This window comes from Rattus norvegicus, chromosome 1, assembly GCF_021556685.1.
Source record: "Rattus norvegicus strain SHRSP/BbbUtx chromosome 1, alternate assembly SHRSP_T2T, whole genome shotgun sequence".
NCBI classification, from domain to species: Eukaryota; Metazoa; Chordata; class Mammalia; order Rodentia; family Muridae; genus Rattus; species Rattus norvegicus.
The window spans coordinates 239,799,642-239,822,465 of record NC_141534.1 but is presented as its reverse complement, the minus strand read 5'-3'; the positions used below and the strand labels follow the sequence as shown (position 1 = coordinate 239,822,465).

General features: G+C 40.3%; 1 protein-coding gene across 1 annotated transcript in view; it reads right to left on the bottom strand.

Annotated features, from left to right (window-relative positions):
* Positions 1-627: 627 nt before the first annotated feature.
* Positions 628-22,824, bottom strand: part of Jak2 (Janus kinase 2) — a 58,880-nt gene continuing 36,683 nt past the window's right edge. The window contains 17 exon segments of the mRNA NM_031514.1: positions 628-911; positions 1,659-1,772; positions 2,954-3,071; positions 6,376-6,548; positions 6,710-6,834; positions 7,518-7,707; positions 8,936-9,072; positions 9,798-9,948; positions 10,087-10,238; positions 11,810-11,948; positions 12,616-12,743; positions 13,409-13,496; positions 16,690-16,824; positions 19,063-19,190; positions 19,627-19,813; positions 20,988-21,099; positions 22,395-22,552. Coding sequence (NP_113702.1) covers positions 804-911; positions 1,659-1,772; positions 2,954-3,071; positions 6,376-6,548; positions 6,710-6,834; positions 7,518-7,707; positions 8,936-9,072; positions 9,798-9,948; positions 10,087-10,238; positions 11,810-11,948; positions 12,616-12,743; positions 13,409-13,496; positions 16,690-16,824; positions 19,063-19,190; positions 19,627-19,813; positions 20,988-21,099; positions 22,395-22,552 — 2,343 coding nt within the window. The 3' untranslated portion in view covers positions 628-803.

Here is a 22,824-nt window from a genome sequence, read left to right as displayed (position 1 = left end):
AGTTCAAGGGAGGGAAGTATTTCTGGCATTCTTAATCTCAAAAATATAAAAGAATAATATTCATTATAGTCATAGAAAAAGTTGGAGACAGTTCTATTTAAAAACATATTTACCATAAACACAAGGAAAACAAATAAGAAAATAGATTGTGCTGTGACTTTGTAAGACTGTCCCCTTTCAAAATGCTTTAGGGTCAGGAAGATTTTCTATACAAATAAAACTAGACTTTTGTTCCTTTTGCTTTGAAAAAATATTTACAGTGACATGGAACTGTATGACAGAGCAACATAGATGAGCAAGAAAGAAAGGGCATTTAATTTTCTGAGATTTTAATGTGTATCATGTAGTTATTATAGATCAGCTATGGAAAAATTAAAAAACATTAATAAACAGCAGCCCTCATGTAAATCACACGGATGCCAAAGTATGATACACACCACGTGGTAAAAACTGTACATGTGTGTCCTGTGCATCTCTTACACTGCAAAATTTACATTACAACTTTTTTCATTTCTCAAAGAGCTGAGCTGAAAACTGTCTATTTTCTTCTTTTGCCAGGGGAGACGCGATGACGCAGTGAGTGCCGTGCACCAGTTCACAGCATCCTGCCAGCCTTCTGCGGTGGGTTACAGATGGTACATAAAAATCCACAACGCTTCCAAAGTCTTGAGCAGACAGCATCACATTTTCTTCTGGCTAGCATCATGATAAAGGCCCGTGGACACGAGTCCATGGCCATGTGGCTACAGAGCTTTGCTCTGGTTCTGGAAGTCTACTTGGTCTCTGAGTAAAGGTCACCTCTTTCATGCAGCCATACTGTCCCGGATTTGATCCACCCGAAGGGAAAGGTCCCTGAAAGAGGGACGTTGGTTGACATTGTTGTTCCAGCATTCTGTCATGATCACATAAATCTGTAAAGTGAAAAAGTCAAACCAAAGTTAGAACGAACACAAGTATCATGTGAGTCAGAGGATGATATGAATTTGGAAATCTAAGTTAATTTGCCTGGGCCAATGATAATGCTATGGTTATGCCTTGAAATAACCATCTGTGTTTATTTCCAATAAAACAGAAAAAGAAAATGGATAATTACTGTAGATTAAAAAGGATTTGGATCAGAGAGATGGCTCAGTATAAATGGGACTAGCCTGGTATTGAGTCAGTCCCTGGGACCATGGGAGAGCCAGGTGCAAGAGCTCATCTCTAATTCCAGCACTCCTAAGACAACCAGAGGCAGAGACAAGAAAGTCACCAATGAAATCACGAGGAGCAACCAGTCTGGAGGGCTCAGTGCAGCAGCAGAAACAGAGAGACTACCTCAGCAAGGTAGAAGGCAAGAACCAACCCTGGCAGGTTTTCCTCTGATCCCAATGTGCACTGTGGTAGGTGCCTGTACTCACACCCCCCACCCCCACACACCCTCATACACACCAAGATACATTCACACATACACCCACTCCCACAATACACACATACCCACATACACATACCAAGACACACACTCACATATTCTCTCTCTCTCTCTCTCTCTCTCTCTCTCTCTCTCTCTCTCTCTCTCACACACACACACACACACACACACACACCCACGTCACACACGCTCGAGCACATATCATGCATACACGAGAATAATGAATGAATGAATTGAAACTTGTCACCTCGTCTGGGCACCCTTCTGGTCTCGGCAGTCTTCCGTTGTTCTTCAGTAGCTCTATCAAATGGAATACGATCATCTGCCCTTGTTTATCATTGCCGATCATTCGCATAAATTCCTGAAATACAAACCCATTGTAAATGACTTGCTAAATAAACATATTACACTAACAAAACAAATGCAAATTAAGATAAAATAGATGCAACAATTTTTATATTAGTTTGGTAAAAGTTCGTTAAACATACAAAGAGAATACAGCAGGTAAGTTGGCCCTCCCCTGCTGTGAGTACAGAACTGTGCAGCTCTTCTTTTGAAACAACCAACAGTGATATACTAACTCAGCCTCTCACTCACAAGTACACTTTTCTTCTAAGGTGATAGCCAGAAACAAGGTACACATTAATGTATAAAAATGGTAAATGATTACCCAGAAATATGCAACTTTATATCAGAATGCTATTGGACAATTAAATCATACTGTAGTAAGTAACTACAAATAATTCTATTGTTATATTAAACAAAGCAATAGTTAACAGGGTAACTTCACAGGAAGATTATAAAGCTATATAAACAACTATATAAAACAATAGGTATTTCTTTGTAAAGTTTCACTTTTATACATAAAATAAGTCTGAAAGAAAATGTTACAATATTGAAATCGTTATTTATGAGTCATTTCATTAAAATGATTTATTTTTTCACAGGAAGAAACTGTAAAGTTACTTCCTAAAGTGTGTCTTAGGTTGTGAGTGCTTCCCAGAGTAGACGTACATACTCAATGTAATTTCAATGCCTAAGGTGTCTGAGGCCTGGTTCCTGGCAGTGCTGGAATGATGGGCTCTTCCCAGATCAATGCCAGTCTCCCCGGGGTTCTGGTTCCTGGGAGATCGAGCTGCTTCCCAGTCAGGAATGCTGGTCTCCTGGTTCTCAGCTCAGGCCTCGCCTTGTGATCTGTTTTTGCAGGTAGTTCTCTTTCTGCTTATCTGCCATGTTGTAATGAACCCAAAGGGTCCTTGGCTTGATACTAGAGTTTCGATCTCCACAACTGGGAGTTTTCTTTGTGAATGACTCAGTAGCATGTACTTACTGAGTCACAGACAATGGACATGAGAGTGCAATGCATTTAGTAAGTTTGTGGTTATTTTGTTGGGTATTGTTGAATACTGTCCCCAGATAAATAATAAGGGGCTCTAAAAAAAAATGGGTTATTCATCTGTGGGTAAAACTTCTTTTGCTTTAAACAGAAGTTAAGCAATAGGAGAGGGCTCGGGGAATAAAGCAATTAAAAAGCACACTGACCACAGGTGGGCTTTTGCTCTTCTCGATATACGTGAAAAGTTCGTACAGAACCACACCAAAGCTCCACACATCTGAGGCCACAGAAAACTTGCTCTCTGTCAAGGATTCGGGAGCATACCTGCAATATTGGAAATCATTTAGACGAGTTACTTCATGTAATGACACTGAAGGAGAAAACAAACAAATGAGAAGACACCAAGGGACAAGGAACGAAGGCGGCATCTGCTCCACCCCCTCCCCCCCCCCCCCGGTTGGCCTTGCTATGCTGTTCTTTCCAGTCATGAGAGACAGCTATGCATCTGACACATGTTGAGTAGTGAGTCGTCCTGACACATCAGAAACCTGGGCCTGAGATCGTCCGACACATTAAAAACCTAAGCACATTCATGTTGTGTTGGCGTGAAATGACAAGGTGTTCTAAGAACTGAAATGTGAGATATTCTTCCTTAAGTCATTCTTTTAAATAAATCCAGATTAAAAATTGGGGGAGAAATGTAGCTTTTGCCAAAAACGTAACTTGGAGTCTTAAGAATCAGGAGGGAGGGGCTGAAGAGATGGCTCAGGGTTTAAGAGCACTGGCTGCTCTGCCAGAGGTCCTGAGTTCAAATCCTGACACCTACATGGTGGCTCCCAGCCATCTGTAAGCACAGTACTATGGGATCTGATGCCCTCTTCTTGTGTGTAAATATACACACAAACGCCTATGCATATAAAGTTCATGAATAAATACATCTAAAAAATCACAGGGGATGATTATGAAAGAAAATACGGAAAATACAAAGCCACAGGAAAATGGTATCCAAGCCCTGGGGGGTGGGCAGTGGACCATGACTATTATTGTTCCTCGGTTAAGCATGTCTTCATTATAGAAATACCTTCAGAGCCTATCTGACTGCTAGACTGAAAACATGTGACTGAAACTGAAACTCTGTGAGTTCAAGACCATCGTGGTCTACAGAGCAAGTTCTAGGACAGCCAGAGAAACCCTGTCTCCAAAAACCAAGTATGTGTGTGTATGTATGTTTGTATGTGTGTGTGTGTGTGTGTGTGTGTGTATGTATGTATGTATATATATATATATGAGCATATATGTATGTATATATGTGTGTGAACAACATTATTTAATCTTTAACCTTTTCTTCAAAATCCTATTCAAGTTTTACTTGCACAAGTCCTTCCATAAGTAGTCAACATCAGTAGTCGTCTGCTCAGTGCACATCTGGACTTAGCTTGCACTGTACGAACATGTAAGGGGCGTGATCTGTGTGCTTAGCTTTGCTTCTATCAGCAAACTGTAATCTCCATAAGACAGTGCCATTCTCCTACATGCAAAGTGCGCTTCTCCCTCCGGTGTACCCAGCTGGCTCAAATTCACGAGCCTCAGCCTCCCGAGTACTGGGATTCCAGCCATGCTGTTCTTACGGTTTTGGTTTTTAGTTTTAGGTTTTATTGTTGCTTTTGTCTGTTTTGTTTTGTTTTTAGCAAAGCACTCTTGCCAACACCAAGGGTATAACTTTGACTATACAATAAATGGAATCACAACCTACCCGCCCAAGAAAGGATTCTTAGGAATTTTTTAAATAGTTTACATTTTATGTATTTATGCATACATGTGTTTATTTGTGCATGTGTGGAGGTCAGAGACAACCCATGGGTTTATGTTTTCCCCTTCCACCATGCAGACAGACCGTGGGGAACCTGACTCAGGCCTGCTGTTGGCCCAGCAATTATTTTTAACTCTCCTGTTGCTGTGTGCAATGACCACCATTCTTTTCAGAATGTCTCCTGGCTTTCTCTTACTCCATGATTACAAGCCTAGGCCAGAGCCTATGACTACTGCAGAGAAACAAGAGATGATGGTGAGAACACCAGCCTTCCCGTAGGTTCGAATCTCTGCTTCAACAACTGTTTTCAAATATTGAAGTAGAAGTATTCTTCCTCGAGCTCTTAGTACCAATCCCTAAAACGTGTTGGGTCATGCCAAGAGACTAAAATAAAACAACATCTAGAGTAATTAAATTATTAAAGAGGACAAATATTTATTTTTAAATAATATCAAGCTTTTTTTTTAAGCTATGACTAACTTCTATAGATAAAAACTACATGTGATTCCTTTCATATCTAGAGTTTGTTTGCTAGGGTTTGACTGTGTTTTCTCCAAAATTCAGGTGTTAAATTTAATGGCCAGTGTAGGATAAGAATGAGGGAATGAGGCCATGGGGATCCTGGCTGGAGAGTGAGAGTAAAGTACTCCAGAACAGGCTGCCTGACTCCTGCCCTCCCACCTTCCTCCATGAAGAACAGTGATGACGTGCAATGACTTGGTGAACAATGTATTTAAATGGAGGAGCTTAGGAGGCCCGTCCCTCCATGACATTTATATTCAGTTCTTAATTCCAAATAGCTGAGACAGATTTTTAAGTCCAAACCCTCAGCTATGCTCTTATTATCAAAGCCTAATCAAATTCCCTGGGTCATCATAGAAACAACCGACCTAGTCCAGAACAGGAGCTAGCTGGAAATGAGGGTGAGGCAAAGAGTAAACGTGACTGGATATACCCCATGAGTGTATGAAACATGTCGTGACTGCGGTTACTATGTATAATTCATGCTAATAAAATGTTTAAATAAGTAAAACAAGTTATAATGTTCCAGACAATTTTAATTAAAGATCAAAAACTACTTCTAATGCCTAAATGCCATGAATGCAGTATCTAACTAATGCCAGGTTATAACATTATCGTGGTCTGGAAAGATTGGAAGTGTAAATGCTAAGATCAGACTGAGTCTGAACCCCAATGCTGCAGCTGATTAAAAAGACACCTTGGGCAAGCTTACATTGAGCTTACATTTACAATGAGTTCCCTCCTGCTGGAATAGAGCTACAGCCTTGACAGAAATGCTTGAGATCAGAAGTCCTTCTGGTTTCAGATCTAGAACATTTTCTCACATAAATGTCTGTCAGTGAAACTTCCTTACTCCAAATGTGAGGCTCTGAAAATCGTGTCAGCGCCTGAGATGTCTTACGCTTCAGTGCCTCTCGATTTTGGTTTTCAGGTGAAGACTGTTGCATTTCTAATAACCCCAGGAATATACATTTTCCATGGGTTGTGATAAGGATTCCTGAGAGCCAGAGAAATGGCTCAGCAGCTGAGAACACACACTGCTCTTCCAGAGGACCCAGTTCAATTCCAAACACCCCTGCCCGGTGGCTTACACCCGCCTGTTTCTTTAAAAAGGATTGAGTTAATGAGATGCATTCTTTTAGCTCAGTGCAAAGCATACGATAAATACTGCTACTGTTTAGGAAAGTGTTGAACTGAACATTGTTACATTTTATATATTAAGTCACAGTAAAAATAAAGTTTGGAGCAAGTTCTCCAAAATTTCACTTCATTATGCTAAAAGCATGCCATACTCACCAGAATATGGGACTTTCACCTGGTTCCTTTACTTTGTAGTATTCTTTGTCCTGTGGCAAGACTTTGGTTAATCCAAAATCTCCTATTTTAACTCTGTTCTCATTTTCTACCAATATATTCCTTGTTGCCAGATCCCGGTGGATATACCTTTTTGTACCAAGATACTCCATGCCCTATGGACAAAAAACATATTTTTCTTTCAGTAGTTGTATGAGCATAATTTATATGGCTGTACTCCTACAAGTTCTCATCATTATTAAGAATACGTTTGTATGACTTGAGTTAGTTCGCTACGTTTACTTCATCTACAAGAGACATCTGGGATGCTGGGTACCTTGCATATCTGGGATGTATACTGCAGAAGTTTTTTGTGATCTATCCGTTCTTTATGTTTTTGGAGATAGTCTCGTAAACTTCCATATGGCAAATATTCCATAATTAATCTTAGGTTGCGCCGACCTTTTAACATAAAAAAGGAACACAACGTTTTACTGTCCTGTATTTTATTGATTAAATATTAGGAAAAACCTACATGTAGTTCTTCTCTCTTCTTTTCTCTTCTCTGCCCTCTTGCCCTCTTGCCCTCTGTCCCTTCTCTCCCCATTCCCCTCCCCCTTCCCTCCCGTGCTCATGGCCCCGGCCTTTACTTTTCCCCTCTTCTACTCTTCTTCTCTCATTAAACCTCTCCATGTGGGAAAAAAACCTACATGTAAATGATTTAAGTATATACGAAATCTGGGTTCATGATGATAAAAGTTTATCATAAATTAAAAGTGATAAAATAGTTAAGAATATAGGTTTTTAATCCAAAAATTTTAAAGAAGCTTTATAAATATTCTTAAACCTTCTTTAATTATTTGTACAAATCAAAATAATTTGCTAATGAATTTTTCCATTATAACAAGTATCTAATACAAAAAGATTTTGATAGATTATATAAGGAAATTAATTTTGTTAAAAAAGTGTTAACCCTTCTTTCCTAAGGAAGTAGTGAGAAGGAAGATTAACGAACCATTCTGATGTAGTTACAGGCCCAGATCTCCCCACACAATCTCTAAGCGTCTCTCTCTGGGCACTGACAAATCTAAACCTGGATGACAAAGGCCTGCTGTGAGGTTCAGGCAGGTCTGAATGGCACATACCAGCACTGTAGCACACTCCCTTGTACTTCACGATGTTGTCATGCTGCAAGGATTTCAGGATTTCAATTTCCCTTTCAAAGTCTCGGAGATGCTCTTCCGTGCTGTGCTGGAGCTTCTTAACAGCTACCACCTCTCCAGTGTTGTCCTGCAGCGGGTCATAGCGGCACATCTCCACACTCCCAAAGTTACCCTAAACACCAGGAGACATTAGGATGGAAACCGAATGTTTCCAAGGCAACTTAACATTAATTCCTAAATATGCAGAAAACGCTGGCAGCTAGAATTAGTAGAAAGAATTCTCAGCTTACGTTAGGCAACCTTTGGAGCAAGAAATGGAAGTATTATTTTAAAAACCTGGGTAGTATACCTATAAACAACTTCCTTGAGATGAATACCACACATTGGAAAGATAGTTAAACATGTGGTGAGCACTGGTTATTAAAGACAAATCAAGGTTCCCTGGAGCTATGGTAAGTTTCAATAACTGACTTCAGTAACGTTTTTCTATCTCACTGCACCTTGACATTGCTGTCAGTGAATGAGGACTGCAATGGCCTGAGTATGTGTGACCCACAGATTTACACAATGGAGGCCTAATCCCTAATGTCTTATTCAGTGTCTTATACAGAGTGATAAAGGTTAAATGGTCACAAAGATGGCACCATTATAACAAGAATAACTCCAGAACTTTCCCTCTCTGAATGGCTATATCCTCCAAATAGTCTCCTTTTATAGAAAAAGGAACAACAGTCAATTATTAACATAGTTTGGCTAACTTTTTATATAACCCTCAGGAAAGCTCAATTGAAACTTCTAATTTAGGTAAAGGTCTCAGTGAGGTGCCAACATCCAATTCATGCTGAGATATGGTATAGACCCCTGTAAACAAACAAGGACGAGAGCTTGTCACTGCCACTGGGCCTGCTAAGCACCGTGGCTTTCCTCATCTTGTCACACAGTATGGACTGTATAATACAGGCTACCTATGAGCGTGCAGCCTTTCATGGAACCTCTGCTGATGACCATGGTAACTCAAGGTCCTACGCTGTAAGCGGTGACATAATGTCTCCCACAATGAGGCTGGAAAGCAAAGAGAACAGCATTTGTTCCCTTCCCTCTCACACTAACTAACTCTGATCTACTAACTCCTTCCAAGTGAGAGACGCAGAACCCCTCAGTTCGGGAAGTGCTCCTTAGTGGAGTGTGTGCTGCATGCTCAAGAGCCTGAGGCGTTCTTCAGTAAAGTGTTATTTAACAGACAATGTCTCTAATAGTCAGCAATTAAACTTTTTTCTCTACAAATACCTCTTAAATTTTTTGTGAAAAGTGTATTTATTAGTAACTCTAGTCCAAAGCCTTTTTGTTTCCAAAAAAAGGATGTCTGGTTATATTCTTTCTGAAAACTTATGACAGTCTACCTTGCCAAGTTGCTGTAGAAATTTCAAGTGTCTCTCTTCAAACTGTGTAGGGTCCCTGTCTTCAAAAGCACCAGAAAATCCTAGGGCACCTATTCTCATGTTGGGTAGCATGTCATTTTCTGTCAGCAGTTCATAATCTGTAGAAATAAAGAATGACACTATATTAAATTGGCAAATACATTCTCTGGGTAAAACTGATATCCAAGCTAAGAAGCAGAATGAGTTAAGAATACTAACTAACACAGGGAGACACAAACTCACTTAGATTACACTGATAGGGGGCTTTACCCAGACTTTCAAGATATATTTTTTAAAAGGTAAAATACTATTTTCCAAAACAGGCAGTTTCAGTCTTCACAAAGTAAGGTTCTACTCAACTCATGTAGTGAGAGAGGTAAATCCTGCTGGCTAGCTGTGGGGCAGGCATGCATTTACCTCAGCACTCCAGAGGTAGGACAGACAAAAATAAACCTATCTCGTGTTCACACGAATAAGTCAATTACAAAATAGATGGGAACTAGAAAACCCAAAGGGGGCCTTGTTAAAAACTCCACATAGCTGAGTAACGAATGTGATCAGATAAACATGCTTCTCATTAACTGAACATGCAACAAATTCCAAAACTCCTGTTTTAGACATAGATAATAAATTTGGTGGTTAAGTTTTCTTGTTCATAAAATAAACAAGCTAATAAAGTTTAAAAACATCTTTTTAAAAAATAAAAATTGCCCAGTCAAGTAGGACATATATGCAGCACGATATCAAAGACCACCTCAGATGGAAGGAACTACAAAGTTAGAAGCTATCCAATGGAAGCCACTGAGGACGAAGTCAGTGAGCAGGGATGGCCCCCAGTCCTCACCTGGAGTAAACAGGCTGTTCAGATCACGGATGACAGCTCTGAAGGCAGGCCTGAAGTCTGGCTCATAATCCATGCAAGTATTTATAAGGTTTGCCAACTCTGTCCACTTGGGTGCTGGGAGCTGGTGCTTATCTTCATAGAACTGCAGCTTCTACAATTAAGGGCCAAGACAAATTAAGGTAAAACAAATCCCACACTGCTGTCACCCGCTTTCTTCTTACAATTAGGAGGGCTAGGGAATGTCACACCCTGTGGAGGGAGGAGCCTCCCCCTCAGCCATATGACTTACTCTTTGAGAGTCCAGAGCACTCAGAGGCTTGTCTCCTCCACTGCAGATCTCCCACAGAGTGGTGCCAAAGCTCCACTTGTCTGTTGCCAAAGTTAGATTTTTAGGGTTTTCAATGCACTCAGGTGGTACCCATGGTATTCTCTCCTGAAGAACTTTTAAACAACAGGACAGACTATTGTTAAATAAGCTCCACAAACCATTGTTTTATATGTGAAGGGTTTCAGACTTATTTGAATAACCAAGTCTTTCGTGGTTATACAGGATCGGCTCACGTTTTCCAAGCCTAAGAGCTGGCCGAACCTTTAATTCTACTTCAGTGTCTCAGCTTTAACAATTCAGATCCACAAAGACTGAGGAAGTTTCTCACAGGGACATATTTTTAACAGTGTTGTTAGAATTAGTATCATGTGTAATAATTTTAGATCAACTAAACTTCTTTCCATTAAACCAAAGTATCTCACCGGGCACACTGTTCCCACCATCTTCCCATTAGCCATCTCTCTACCACAGAAGGAAACATACAAAATCTGTCTTAAGATTTACTCTCAACGTTCATGATATACCTATAGAGAACACATATATATATGTATGTATGTATGTATGTGTGTGTGTATATATATATATGTATGTATATGATGAGCATCTATCATACAATGTCACGTCATCGATAGGTTTTAACAACTCAGCAGCAGAAGTCAGTACGTAAGGCCCAACAGCATTACAGCAGACAAATCAGTAAATTATACAGTCTCCATACGGAATTGGCAGACTGGGTAATGTTCAAATCATGGAATTTCCCAAATAAAGTTTCAGCAGTCCTTAACTGCAAAGAAAGTACCTAAGGAAGGAAGAAGCAGTACAAACCTCCCTGCTGGGACTCTGATAAAGAGAAAGAGATAAGAAAATGAGGATAATGTTCTACCTCTCGGTAAAGCACTATGGATATTTTTCTACACACCAAGGAGGTTAAAAAGTTCATTAGTTGGGTTGGGGATTTAGCTCAGTGGTAGAGCGCTTGCCTAGCAAGCGCAAGGACCTAAGTTCGGTTCCCAGCTCCGAAAAAAAAGAAAAAAAAAGTTCATTAGTTCCTGTCTTTTTTACCATGTAATTGTTTTCTATATAACTTCTCATTCCAAAAGGTAAATTTCCTCAAATGCAGATCTAAAATCCCTGTGAGGTTTTCCTTTCTACACTACTGTCCTGTTATCGGTATCCTTACCTTGGAGTCAGCTATCAAAGTTAAGTATCATTGGTGAAACCAGAATATTGTATACCAATGCACAAAATTTGATTAATATGGGTTCTTAATTTAGAAGATTCAGGTAGAAAATTAGTCAAAATACAGCCAGCACTGTGGCTTACGTGGATAAAGGTGCTTGCAGCTAAGCTCAGGAACTGAAGTTCAACCCTGAGGCCGCATGTAGAAAAGAGGACCAGCTGCCAGTGTCAGCTTCTGACTTCACACCGGTGCTGCGCCTCAGCACGCCTCCTCCCATACACACATATACACAAAAGAATAACCTCACTGTATGGTAGCATGCGTTTACCGAAGGAGAAATGAACAGTCACAGTTTAATCGTAACAGTCTAAATTACTAAAAGTAGAGGCCTAATGCCATTAGTAAGCAAGAACAGTAAACTAGAATTAGAGGGAAATTAACATGACGTTCACGGTAGCACCCAAACAACATTTAAGAATGGGAATGCAGTCGATCAGAACTTACTGTCCTTTGGTAGAACTGTGATGCTAATCCCAGGATCACTAAGTTTGATGAAAGGTGGATTCCCTGTTTTCCTGTCTTCTTCTCTGATAAGCAGGATATTTTTGGCACACACATTCCCATGAATAAGGGATTTTTCTTCCTATTTAAGTTAAATACACATGTATTAAATATTAATATGCAAATATGTGTGCACGTAATATGCCTAAAGCCAGAATGCAGATGTAAAGAGGAAAGAACAGCACGGATAATAGTAACGTGGAGCACACTTGGGACAGTCAGAAGGAAGTCTATGGTTTCTCTAGCTGGTGCACAGTCTATGCCCACGATGAAGGGAGCGTACTTTTCAGAGGAGACTCCACATGATAAGCACTTCTAGGTGAGAGCGGACATCAGGAGAGTTTCCACTTCAATAAACGTGCACCTACAACTGCAGGCACTCTGGCCTTCTGTGCTGGTCTATACCACTTCCCCACTGCACGCTGTTCAGTGCCTGCAAACACCGCGGCCTACTGTCTGCTATTGCAGCAGCACAGTACGTGTCTATAAATCTGTGGTTAAGTTTGCTAATCTGTGGTTTAGGTGATATAAACTATGGATGTCTAAGGTAGTTGCAGGAGGCTGTTGGAGGCAGCACTGCCTTTAAAGCTGATCCCTCCATGTGCATAGCCACACCTTTCAGCCCTAAGTGAAAGACTTCGCACCCATTCCTGGACCTTCTCCTCATGGCCAGCTTAAAATAACTACGGTACTTCCACAGAACAAAACGGGGGTGTTAGTTTGTTAAAAAGAATACAGAAATCACTTACTAGGAAGTGCATGGCCCATGCCAACTGTTTGGCCACTCCAAGTTTCCATAGTATATTTATAGAATTTTTGTTTTTTTTCAGGTATGTATCCAGGGATCCAAATTTTACAAACTCTTGAACCAAAATGTCTGCATTAAAATATAAATAATGTTAAAGCTCAAGTATACATCCAATTAAAGATGTGTGATTTGAAATTTCAAAGTGCTTAGGTTATTTGTGGATACAATAGGTAAATAAATTAAATTAAGCAAACTGTGCTAACTTAAAACAATGCATACCTGACATACTTTTATATATAACACCGTGTTAATTATAGAGTGCAAACATGCCTACTGCAGCATAACTGGGGACCTGCCTAGCGCCAATGCTCAGTCACTCCACTGAGCTTCCTTAATAATTCAGCCTATCATTCGTATGCTGTTTTCCTAACTCCCAGTAAGTTTGTCCTGAAGGACCAGTTGCTCAGTGTTAGTCACCCATCACCTGAACTGTTATGTGCACACAAAAGCTTGCATCGGTTTACTCTAATCCTTATCCATCACTTGGCCATTATAATAAGACAAGCTAATTCTACTCTACATTTTACTTTAAATACCACTTTGCTTTTTTACAAGATCTAACTGAACAGTCCCACAATGCTTTCCGGTTCAACAACATCTGTAATTCCGTGGTTTTACTGATACCTATTGTAGTCCTAAAAATAAGGATTCTGAGACAGGTATGACATTAACAACACCAACAACAGCAACAGCAACAACAACAGCAGCAACAAAAAGCGGGTGGTTTTACTTACTCTCCTCTCCACAGACACATACTCCATAATTCAAAACCAAATGCTTGTGAGAAAGCTGACTCATCATGCTTGCTGCTTCAAAGAAAGACTAAAGGGGGAAAGGGGAAAACAAGAAATGTGAAGGGATTTCTGTTCATGACGTCTGTAAGGGTGTAAAATTAAAAAAGATGCCCTCTGACTTGAAAGAAATAGCGTCTGTGCTACTCTCGGTTGGACAACAGGATGTTTTTAGTACAGTGCCTTTCAAGCTTATTGTTACGTAGGTGAAACTGTGGAGGACTCTCCACTGAACTTGAAGGCTCCATGCAAAGAAAGTAGCCTCCGTATATGTAGAGATTTAATAGTACCTATAACCCAACGCTGAAAGCAGTTAGTGTATTAATGTTAGTTTTAAAATCCTATCCGTGTTAGGCCAGGATGATGGCTCAGTGGTTAAGAACACTGCTTGCTCTTCCAGAGGACCTGGGTTTGGCTCCTGGCACCCAGTGGGTCATTAACCACTGCTTGTAATCCAAGCTCCTATACCCTCTTCTGACTTCTACAGACATGCATACATGCAAAACAACCATGCACACAGAAGTAAATAACTAAAAAGTAAAAAAAAGAAATAACTAAATAGACCCTGAAGATAAATTTTACAGAAAAAATAAAATTCAAATATTCTGTAGTCTCCTCATCATGCAGTCATAGATGCTCCTTTTTAACAAAAATGACAATTTTGAAGAACTCTAGGAGCTGATGAAGGAGCTCTGGCATCCAGAAGGAAGCAACACGGGCCAGTCAGTTTCCACCCTGTGTATTCCCATCCGCCTCTTTCTTCCGCAACCATTTTTGTTTAATACACAATGTCATAGGCAGGCCAGCTTATCCCTGCTCTGCACAAAATATTTTTCCTCACTCTTTTTTTTTTACTTTTTTTCTCTTAAAGAGCCTGGTCTGCTTTGCTCTGCAGGTGTGTCCCTCAGCCTCCTGGGACACAGACCTTTTCTTTATCATTTTATCTTTCTTTCAGTCTGCTCTTTGCCTAGCATGCTCTCCCCTCCTTTGCTATTTCTCATCCCACTCCCAAACTCCTCCTGTCCCACTCGTCTTAAGGTGGCTTTTTTTTTCACGTTCTTCCCATCTGTGCTCATAATAACTAACTGTCCCTTTCCTTTACTTCTTAAGGCTAGTGCTTTCGGGAGATGGCTTTACAGACTAACACTCTGTACTCACTGTGGGTCCATTTCTGCACAGTGACTGGGGCTGAGGATAATACTCTACATACAGAAGACACTGGGAACAGAGTCAGTGGGATGGGGGAATAAAGACACGCAGTGCTGATCTCCAGCACACACGCACATAAGCCCCACACATAAGCCCTTAAAGTAGAGCTTCCACGTGACCCAGCTACACTGCAGCTAAGCACAGACTTTACCAAAGGACCGTGTATCCCATTACAGAGACACCTACACACCCATGCACATTGCTGCTGTATCCATTACAGCAAGGAAATGGAACCGGCCTCAAGGCCCGCCAACTGATGAACAGATAATGAAAATACATATGCACAATGACATAGCATTTAGTCATAAAGAAAAGAAAAAATTATTAAGTTTGAAAGAAAATTGGTGGAACTGGAAAAACAGTATTAAGGGAGGTAACTCAGTTTGGCTCAAAAGATAAATTTTACATGATCTTTTTCATATGAATCCTACCTTCTAATTTTTACGCATGTGAATGTACATACATGAATAGAATCCAAATACAAGCAAAGAGCTTGAGAGGGAAGAGGGGGTAACAGAATGTGTAGATATAAAAGCAGAAGGGAAGGCTAGAGATAAAAAAAAAAAAATTGAAGGATGGAGGAGGGGAGAGACAGAAGGGAGGGGGCACTTAAGAAAAATTCATGTGTGAAAATCTCTAAGTAAATCAAATATCTATAAACTAACAAAAAATAAAATATAAACCACAGGAGTTTGAACAGAGGGATCTTGATGTATAGATAAAGCTGTTCCCAGAAGCCACAGGATGCTAAGTGGTAATCCTAGCTCCAGAGGTGGGCTACCTCCCTCCTAAGGCTGGCCAATGAGGCCTCAGGCCCTCAGGACAATACATACAATCCCCACGGCTACTGGCTGGGCACCAGGCTATGCTCTAATCGCCTAGTGCTGAAGATGCCACACATCTGAGTCTTAGGACAGAAATAAATCACGCCAGATTTGGGCTGGAAGCTTCCCCCCTGCTGGCCAGCCCTCACAGTGTAGCTGCTAGGCCAAAACTATCACAAACAGCCTTCTTACTCAACTATGGCTCCTGTATGCAAAAACACCAATCAGTCAGACAAGATGCCCCTAGCTCATCAAAGTGCTGAGAATACGTGACTCACATTCTCAGCCATGAAGAACATCTCTGTCACCCACTCTGATCGTCTGACTAAGGAATGCTCCCACATGGTTACGTGTCTAACAGCTTCTAGTTGATGGAGCTGAGGGGAGGACTGTGGGAGCTTTGGGAGATAGAGCCTTGCTAGAGGAAGTAGTTCACTGAGGAGTCTTTGAGGGCTACCATCGCTTCACACTTCAGTTCTCATTGTTCCTCCTCCTGTCACCAGGTCAGGCCTGCTCTGCTATGGTGGACTCTTACCCTTTGGAACTGCAGGTGAAGATGAAGCCCTTTATACTTTGCTTCTGGTCGCAGTGTCCATCATCACAGCAGTGGGAAAGTAAATACCATGTCTACAAGGACCCAGCGGGGGAAACTGTGTGCTACAGGGGAAGGGCGGTGTGCAGCGCTCACTGCTGGCCTCACGTGGCGTCTCACTCTGAACACAAAGCAGTTGTGCTTACCTGGCCAGGTGTACACAGATGAGGCCTCTCAATACTCTCTCAGGGAGGGAGGAGGAGCTCATGGGACCTACCACTGCCTAAGGATTTTACTGCTTGATAGGGGATGGAGACATATTTTGTTAGTGGTAAAGTGAGTACATTCGTGTAAATAAACCTTCATCCACACTCATGTAGGCAACCCTAATAAAGCACATTAGGTCAAAGACGAAACAGTCGACCAGAGGTCAGCAGAAAGAGGACCACTGCGAGGGGGACATGAGAAAGCAATAGACTAAATGCCTGAAATATATCCTGTGTGTTCAAGTATTTCATAGTGAAACCTATCTCATTCACAATTAATATATATAAGAGCATACGATTTTATAATCTTGAAGTCACACACATGCATTTGTGCTTATGAATACACACACATAGTATAAAAAGATACGTGAGGAACCCAGCAGACATACACACCTCTGAATAGTTTCTATGTGCTTTATCTAGGACTTTCAAAAGAACTTCGGTTTCGTGCAGCTGACCATAATCTCCAACTTCTCTTCTTACACCTTTAAATATTTTTGTAAAAGTGCCTTGGCCAAGGCTTTCATTCTTTAAAAGAAAAAAGGTGAGTGAGAGGTGAATAAAGGCAGATGAAGTAAAGAAACTAGAAAATGAAAATACATCCTGTTTTTAAAATGGTAAACATTTGTTATGAACTGAACCTAAACTTGAGGTTTGAGATTAATTCTCTGCCCTTCTTCCTTTAATAATATTTAAAAACAAAAACAAGGAATAATGAAGGAAGCATATTTCACTCGTGCTTTCATATCTCCTGCAATGGCTACAATTACTGTGCTCAGAAAAGAGTCGGTGTTTGCCTGAATGTGTTTACAAATGATCCCTCTTAGGCTTTCCTCCTAGCACAACACAAAGGCAGAGCAGTGCGGTGTGTGGAGGGAGGAAACCTGACTGCTTTCCACTCCCCAGCTGCCCTTCTGGAGGCTGCTGAGTCCCTCTGTGCTTCTGTTACCTGGGTGTTCTCACCCCTGCCCCTCCCTCTCCCACTTCTCTTTCTTTTCCCTATGGGCCCAGGCTGACCTTGAACTCAGTTTGCCTTGGACTCTTCATATAATGAGCAATAATACATTTTCCTACAGAATTGCTTTGACTAATAAGTAAATAAATACACAAAAGTACCGAAGCCTGAAATAACGAGATGGACATCTACCCCCACTACTGAGTACTACCAATTATCAGGGATCTGCCCAGAGTAACTGCTGAAAGCCTAGGGCCTGAAGCTGCCATGTTTAAATGCAAGCTCCACCACATAGTACTTCCAACAGTCAAGTTCCCCGGCTGTTCTCTGTTTCCATCATACCTGAAAAATAATCCCTTCACATTCTGCAGTTCCCCCTCTCTATGTCCCTCTTCGCTGCCGTTAGCCATCTCAGCTGTGTGGTCACTGCTTCTCAGGCTGAATTCAGGCTGGGGATTGTACCCCAAGCCAGCCTCAAGCTTACTCTCTTCCTAGCTCAGTCTCCTGAGCATGCAGGTGGCAGGCATAAGCCAGTATATTTCATTTAAAAATCCTGGACAAACACCCTTGAGCTGTATCAGGTCTGCTTTCCAGTTCCCTCACTCTCACATCAGTGTTGGGAGAGGAGCCTGCTTTCTACACTGTCTGTCAACTAAGTGGCAAGGACAAGTAGATTTTACACAACTATACCTTCTTTGCTGGAATTCTGTCTTTAAGTAATACATCTTACATGTTTGCTCTTTAAAGGTACCTACATTTTATGGACTATTCTTGAAAACTATACAAAACTATTACAAGTTTAAGTTTAATGTTGGCTTGGTTTGATGACCTCTATTTAATCTTGGGTAGTTTCCCTGCATGTTTTAATTTTTGAATTGAAAGCCTATTCTCGGGGTGGTTTATCTATGGGAACCCTTGGAGCCTGAGTTAAGAGAACATCTCTTTCCCTTCAGGTCGTTTGCTTTGTTTTTAAGGCAGGGTATCACATAGTCCAGAATCGCTTTCAACTCCATGTATAGCTGAGGATGTCCTAAAGCTCTTCATTCCTGCCTCTCTCCCCCATTGCCTGACCTATACTTATGGCTCAGAGGGTGTTTTTCCAAAACTGTGCATGTGTTTTCTCCCAAGCACCTGTGGTATGGTCTTTAACTTCCTGGCTTGGTATTTCTCAGATCGTGTAAGTAATATAACAAAGCCTAAACTCAAAAGCTTATAAACTCCTCTTTTTTCTCTCTAAATCAATTAAAACAGACAATATTCGTTTTCTTCTCCTCTTGCTAGTAGGCAAGCATTTCACACTCAATTCACTGGATGCATCCTCTTGCAGGTTCCAGCTGTATCCTAAGTCTCACTTTTAACTCAAGTCCAGGATTAGTCCTTTCTTTGTATTCTAACCTGATACAAAGACCAGCTCTCACCTTCTCACACCACACACTAGTCAAGCTGTCACATCCCAGGACTATTCTGCCTTCCGTTCCTTACAGATAATCTACTGAATTACCTTTACTTGCTTCCATACATGGGAACTAAAACAGGTGTCTTTAACTTAAATTTCCCAAAGGAATATTTTTAAACTTCTGAGAAGAGACTATATCTCCATTATTAATTAATTCTAATTTATGTTGTAAGATTGCATATTTTCTAAGATTATAAATTTTATAAATGATGAATCTTGAAATTCAAGTACAATTTAATAAGTTATAATAAAATATGTCAAATATAACGTGAATGTACTTTTCAGCTAAGAAACTTAAAAAGACATTGCTTTAAAGGGACAAAAAAAAAACACCCAATTATCAAGATGAACTTACAAATATCAAATCTTCATTCCTGATTTTGTGAAACACCATTTGATTCACATTATTATGCCTCTGTAATGTTGGTGAGAGCTGAACATCAGAAACACCATTTGTTCTGAAGACAAGAAGGTTTGATTTATCTGGAAAAAAAATAACCCACAATGTAACTATTTCATATGTGGTTAGGTCTGTAAATAATCAAAGCACAGCAAAACTATGACCTGCTCCAGATAAATGACACGAGTGTACTGTGTTATTTTAGGAATTTTATTATTCAACTCTGACTGAAATACTCTTACTAGCTAATAAGCACATTCAAATATACAGTCACTTCTTAACAGAATTTATTTTCTAGGAATTTTAAAGAAATTATTTTAAGAGATTTACAATCGCTATTTCATTTTAAAAACAAGAAACTAAAATCCTAAAGGCACATGAAAGAACCAGTCACAGGAATTAGTAGTAGAAGCTGGTGTTCGCTCTCATGTGGCACTGCCTTTTGCCTACTTCTGAAATCTCCCCCCACCCTGTGCAAAGCATGACAGCGCCTCTAGACTAACAGGAGAGTTATGTTACCTTTCGGCTTTGGAGGACAGCATTTGGTGAACTGGAAGATGATACTGTCTGAGCGCACAGTTTCCATCTGGTAGCAATTCAAAAGGTCCTTAAGACTACTGAAGTTCCTCTTAGTCCCACTGAGGTTGTACTCTCCATTCTCATTCTTTGTAATCAAACAGTGTTTATATTCAATAACATTTTCTCGCTGTGTAAGTTTAGTTATAAAAAGGAGAAAAATCACAATGGTAATTATGGAGATTATTCAGTCAAAAGGGCTATCAAAACCCAACCAACAGAATATCTCCATGGTTAAGCTCTAAGTCCTGAGGCAGTGCCTCAGAAGGGCTTTAATCGTGTGCCACACCCGCCATCTGTAACAGGTTCCCTCCCTGTCTAACACTGGCACAGCACACCGACCTTCATAAGCTCTGCTTCCCCACCCCTGTTCTGCCCATCAACACACCGACGTGATTGTATCCATCCCTACTCACTAAGGTGACACAATCCTTCATGGCAAGGTCCTCCCTAACAGGACGAACTCCTTTAATTATCTCTAACATGACATTTCTAGTTCTATCTTACAAACGTGTGTCGTATGTAATAAACTGACTACTTCACTCGTCTTCGTAAGCTGACCTGCTCTATTACTGTACTCATCCGACCTGGAGCCTTTATAAAGTACCTGCTAGTCCCTCCAGGCGATCCCTCATATGTTCTCTAATCTCTTATCACACCTATTAGACACAATGATAGACATAAAAATTTGGGCTGTTGAGTAAATAACTTAACAGTTTATGTAATGGTGACGTGATGAGATAAATACACCTACATTTAGACAATTCCTTTCCTGCACATGCTGAGTACAAGACAGGTGATTTTATGAAAATATTGAGTAGCATTCTATATTTTTATAAAATAAATCTAGATTTGCTACAAATCCTCTCAAGATTTAGAGCACGTAGTTGCCTCATATATATTTTAAAGATAACTATGGGTAAAAACAGTCTTAGACGAGATCCAAACCACACGCGCTTACAGTGAAGGTCCAGTGCACTCTTACATACATTGTATATGTAAATATTTTCATTTTTTGTGAGCAGACTCGAGTATACTTAATGAAATACCACTTGACATATTGCTAATACTCAAACATCAAAAAATAAAATATCAGAAACAAAGGCATTATATATTTATATACTTATAGATTTATTATTAACCTTATGCATCATTTATTTTATAATATATTAAGATATGTCAAGCATTATTATGCCAATTACCATATCAAGAGCTATAATTCTGAGTATTAAAAATGAAATACTTCTTGAGGGAGAAATACAAGTTACACAACATGTTGCTATTAATAACTGTGACACACTAACCTCAACGGCAAAGGTCAGGAAGTATTTGTTGAAGTCCTTAGGGCTACATCGAAGTACATACAGTCCAGTCTGGTTTCCTGCCTTCTTTAGTTTGCTGATGGCAAAATCCATTCTGCAAGGTAAGGAGAGATAACATGAATGGCAGCACATGTGACCATGACAAAGGCCACAACAACCAAGTAAAAATCAGTTCTCAGAACACTCCCTACTTTAGATTTTTAAAATTTGTTTTCAAGAGAAATAAGTATATCAAGTTATTTTGTGGTGAGTTCAAACCAACTCAAGGAATAATTATATTATTTTAAGATACTATGAAACAATACAACCTTCATAAGCTCTGCTTCCCCACCCCTGTTCTGCCCATCAACACACCGACGTGATTGTATCCATCCCTACTCACTAAGGTGACACAATCCTTCATGGCAAGGTCCTCCCTAACAGGACGAACTCCTTTAATTATCTCTAACATGACATTTCTAGTTCTATCTTACAAACGTGTGTCGTATGTAATAAACTGACTACTTCACTCGTCTTCGTAAGCTGACCTGCTCTATTACTGTACTCATCCGACCTGGAGCCTTTATAAAGTACCTGCTAGTCCCTCCAGGCGATCCCTCATATGTTCTCTAATCTCTTATCACACCTATTAGACACAATGATAGACATAAAAATTTGGGCTGTTGAGTAAATAACTTAACAGTTTATGTAATGGTCAATACATGTAATGACGTCAATACAACGTCATTCATTTTAATGTTCTGCTTTCTTTTTACAAATTGAATAATTTAAAAGATATACTCCCATAGAATTTCTCATGTCTCTTCTATCACAGAAGACTAATACAAAATTACCTTTCTATATTTATGACAGTATCAAATCTAACAGAAGATCTGCCATGACTAGAAAATACTAGTCCAAAAGTTTGCTATATACAAAGTGAATTAGTATGTGCATAAAATTCAAAGATGCAGCCCTTGAAAGCACGATGTAATTTACATAACAATAGGAGTGATGCCTGCAGAGGTGGTGGTCACCTGGTCACTGTCCAGGAGAGATGTTTTATCAGGCTGAACAAGCAACCAAGAGCCACCCGGACACGGGAGTGCCAGCTGAAAGACTGCTCAGGCTGGACTGGCCTGTGGCCATTTCTGGGGATTTATCTGACTGTCCTGTGATGTGGGAGGGTGCAGCCTACTCTGTGGTGCTTTCCTTAGGCAGGCGGACCTGGAGAGCAGGAGGCTAGTAAACAAGGATAGTTAAAAAGGAAGCAGGGGTTTTTCATGCTTCAGTTCTTGTGTGAGCTCTTGCTGATTTCCCTCCACGATGGACTGTGGACCTGGGATTGGTCCTCATGCTAACCTACTAGCCAGCCCCTAGAACTGCACTCTGAAATTCAGCATTACTCACGAAATTGGGCCGTGACAGTTGCTGTGTATGTTTTCAAGCACGGCTGGAGGAGCCACCTCTTTACAGAGGTAATGGTGTGCATCCGCAGTTAGTCTGTAATACCCGTCAATTAACGACACAAATGACAAGGCTTCTTTTAATGAGCTAAGTTCTATTTCCTAATCAGAAAAGAGAAGGAAAACCGTGGAATTAAAATCAATGAAGTTCTAATGTTGGAAATTCTCTATACTCTAATCTGGTTGATTTCCTCTAAATTGTTCAAATATTTTTTATAACTTCCAATTACCCAGCATCATCTAACAGATCCTTCTACCTGACATGCAAGACCCTCCCAAACACAGCCTTGGCCCACCCTCCAAGTGAGCCACTCAACATCATAATTTAACTGTAAATTTCAATGACCCTGCTGGGACTCAACTAGAAATCTAAT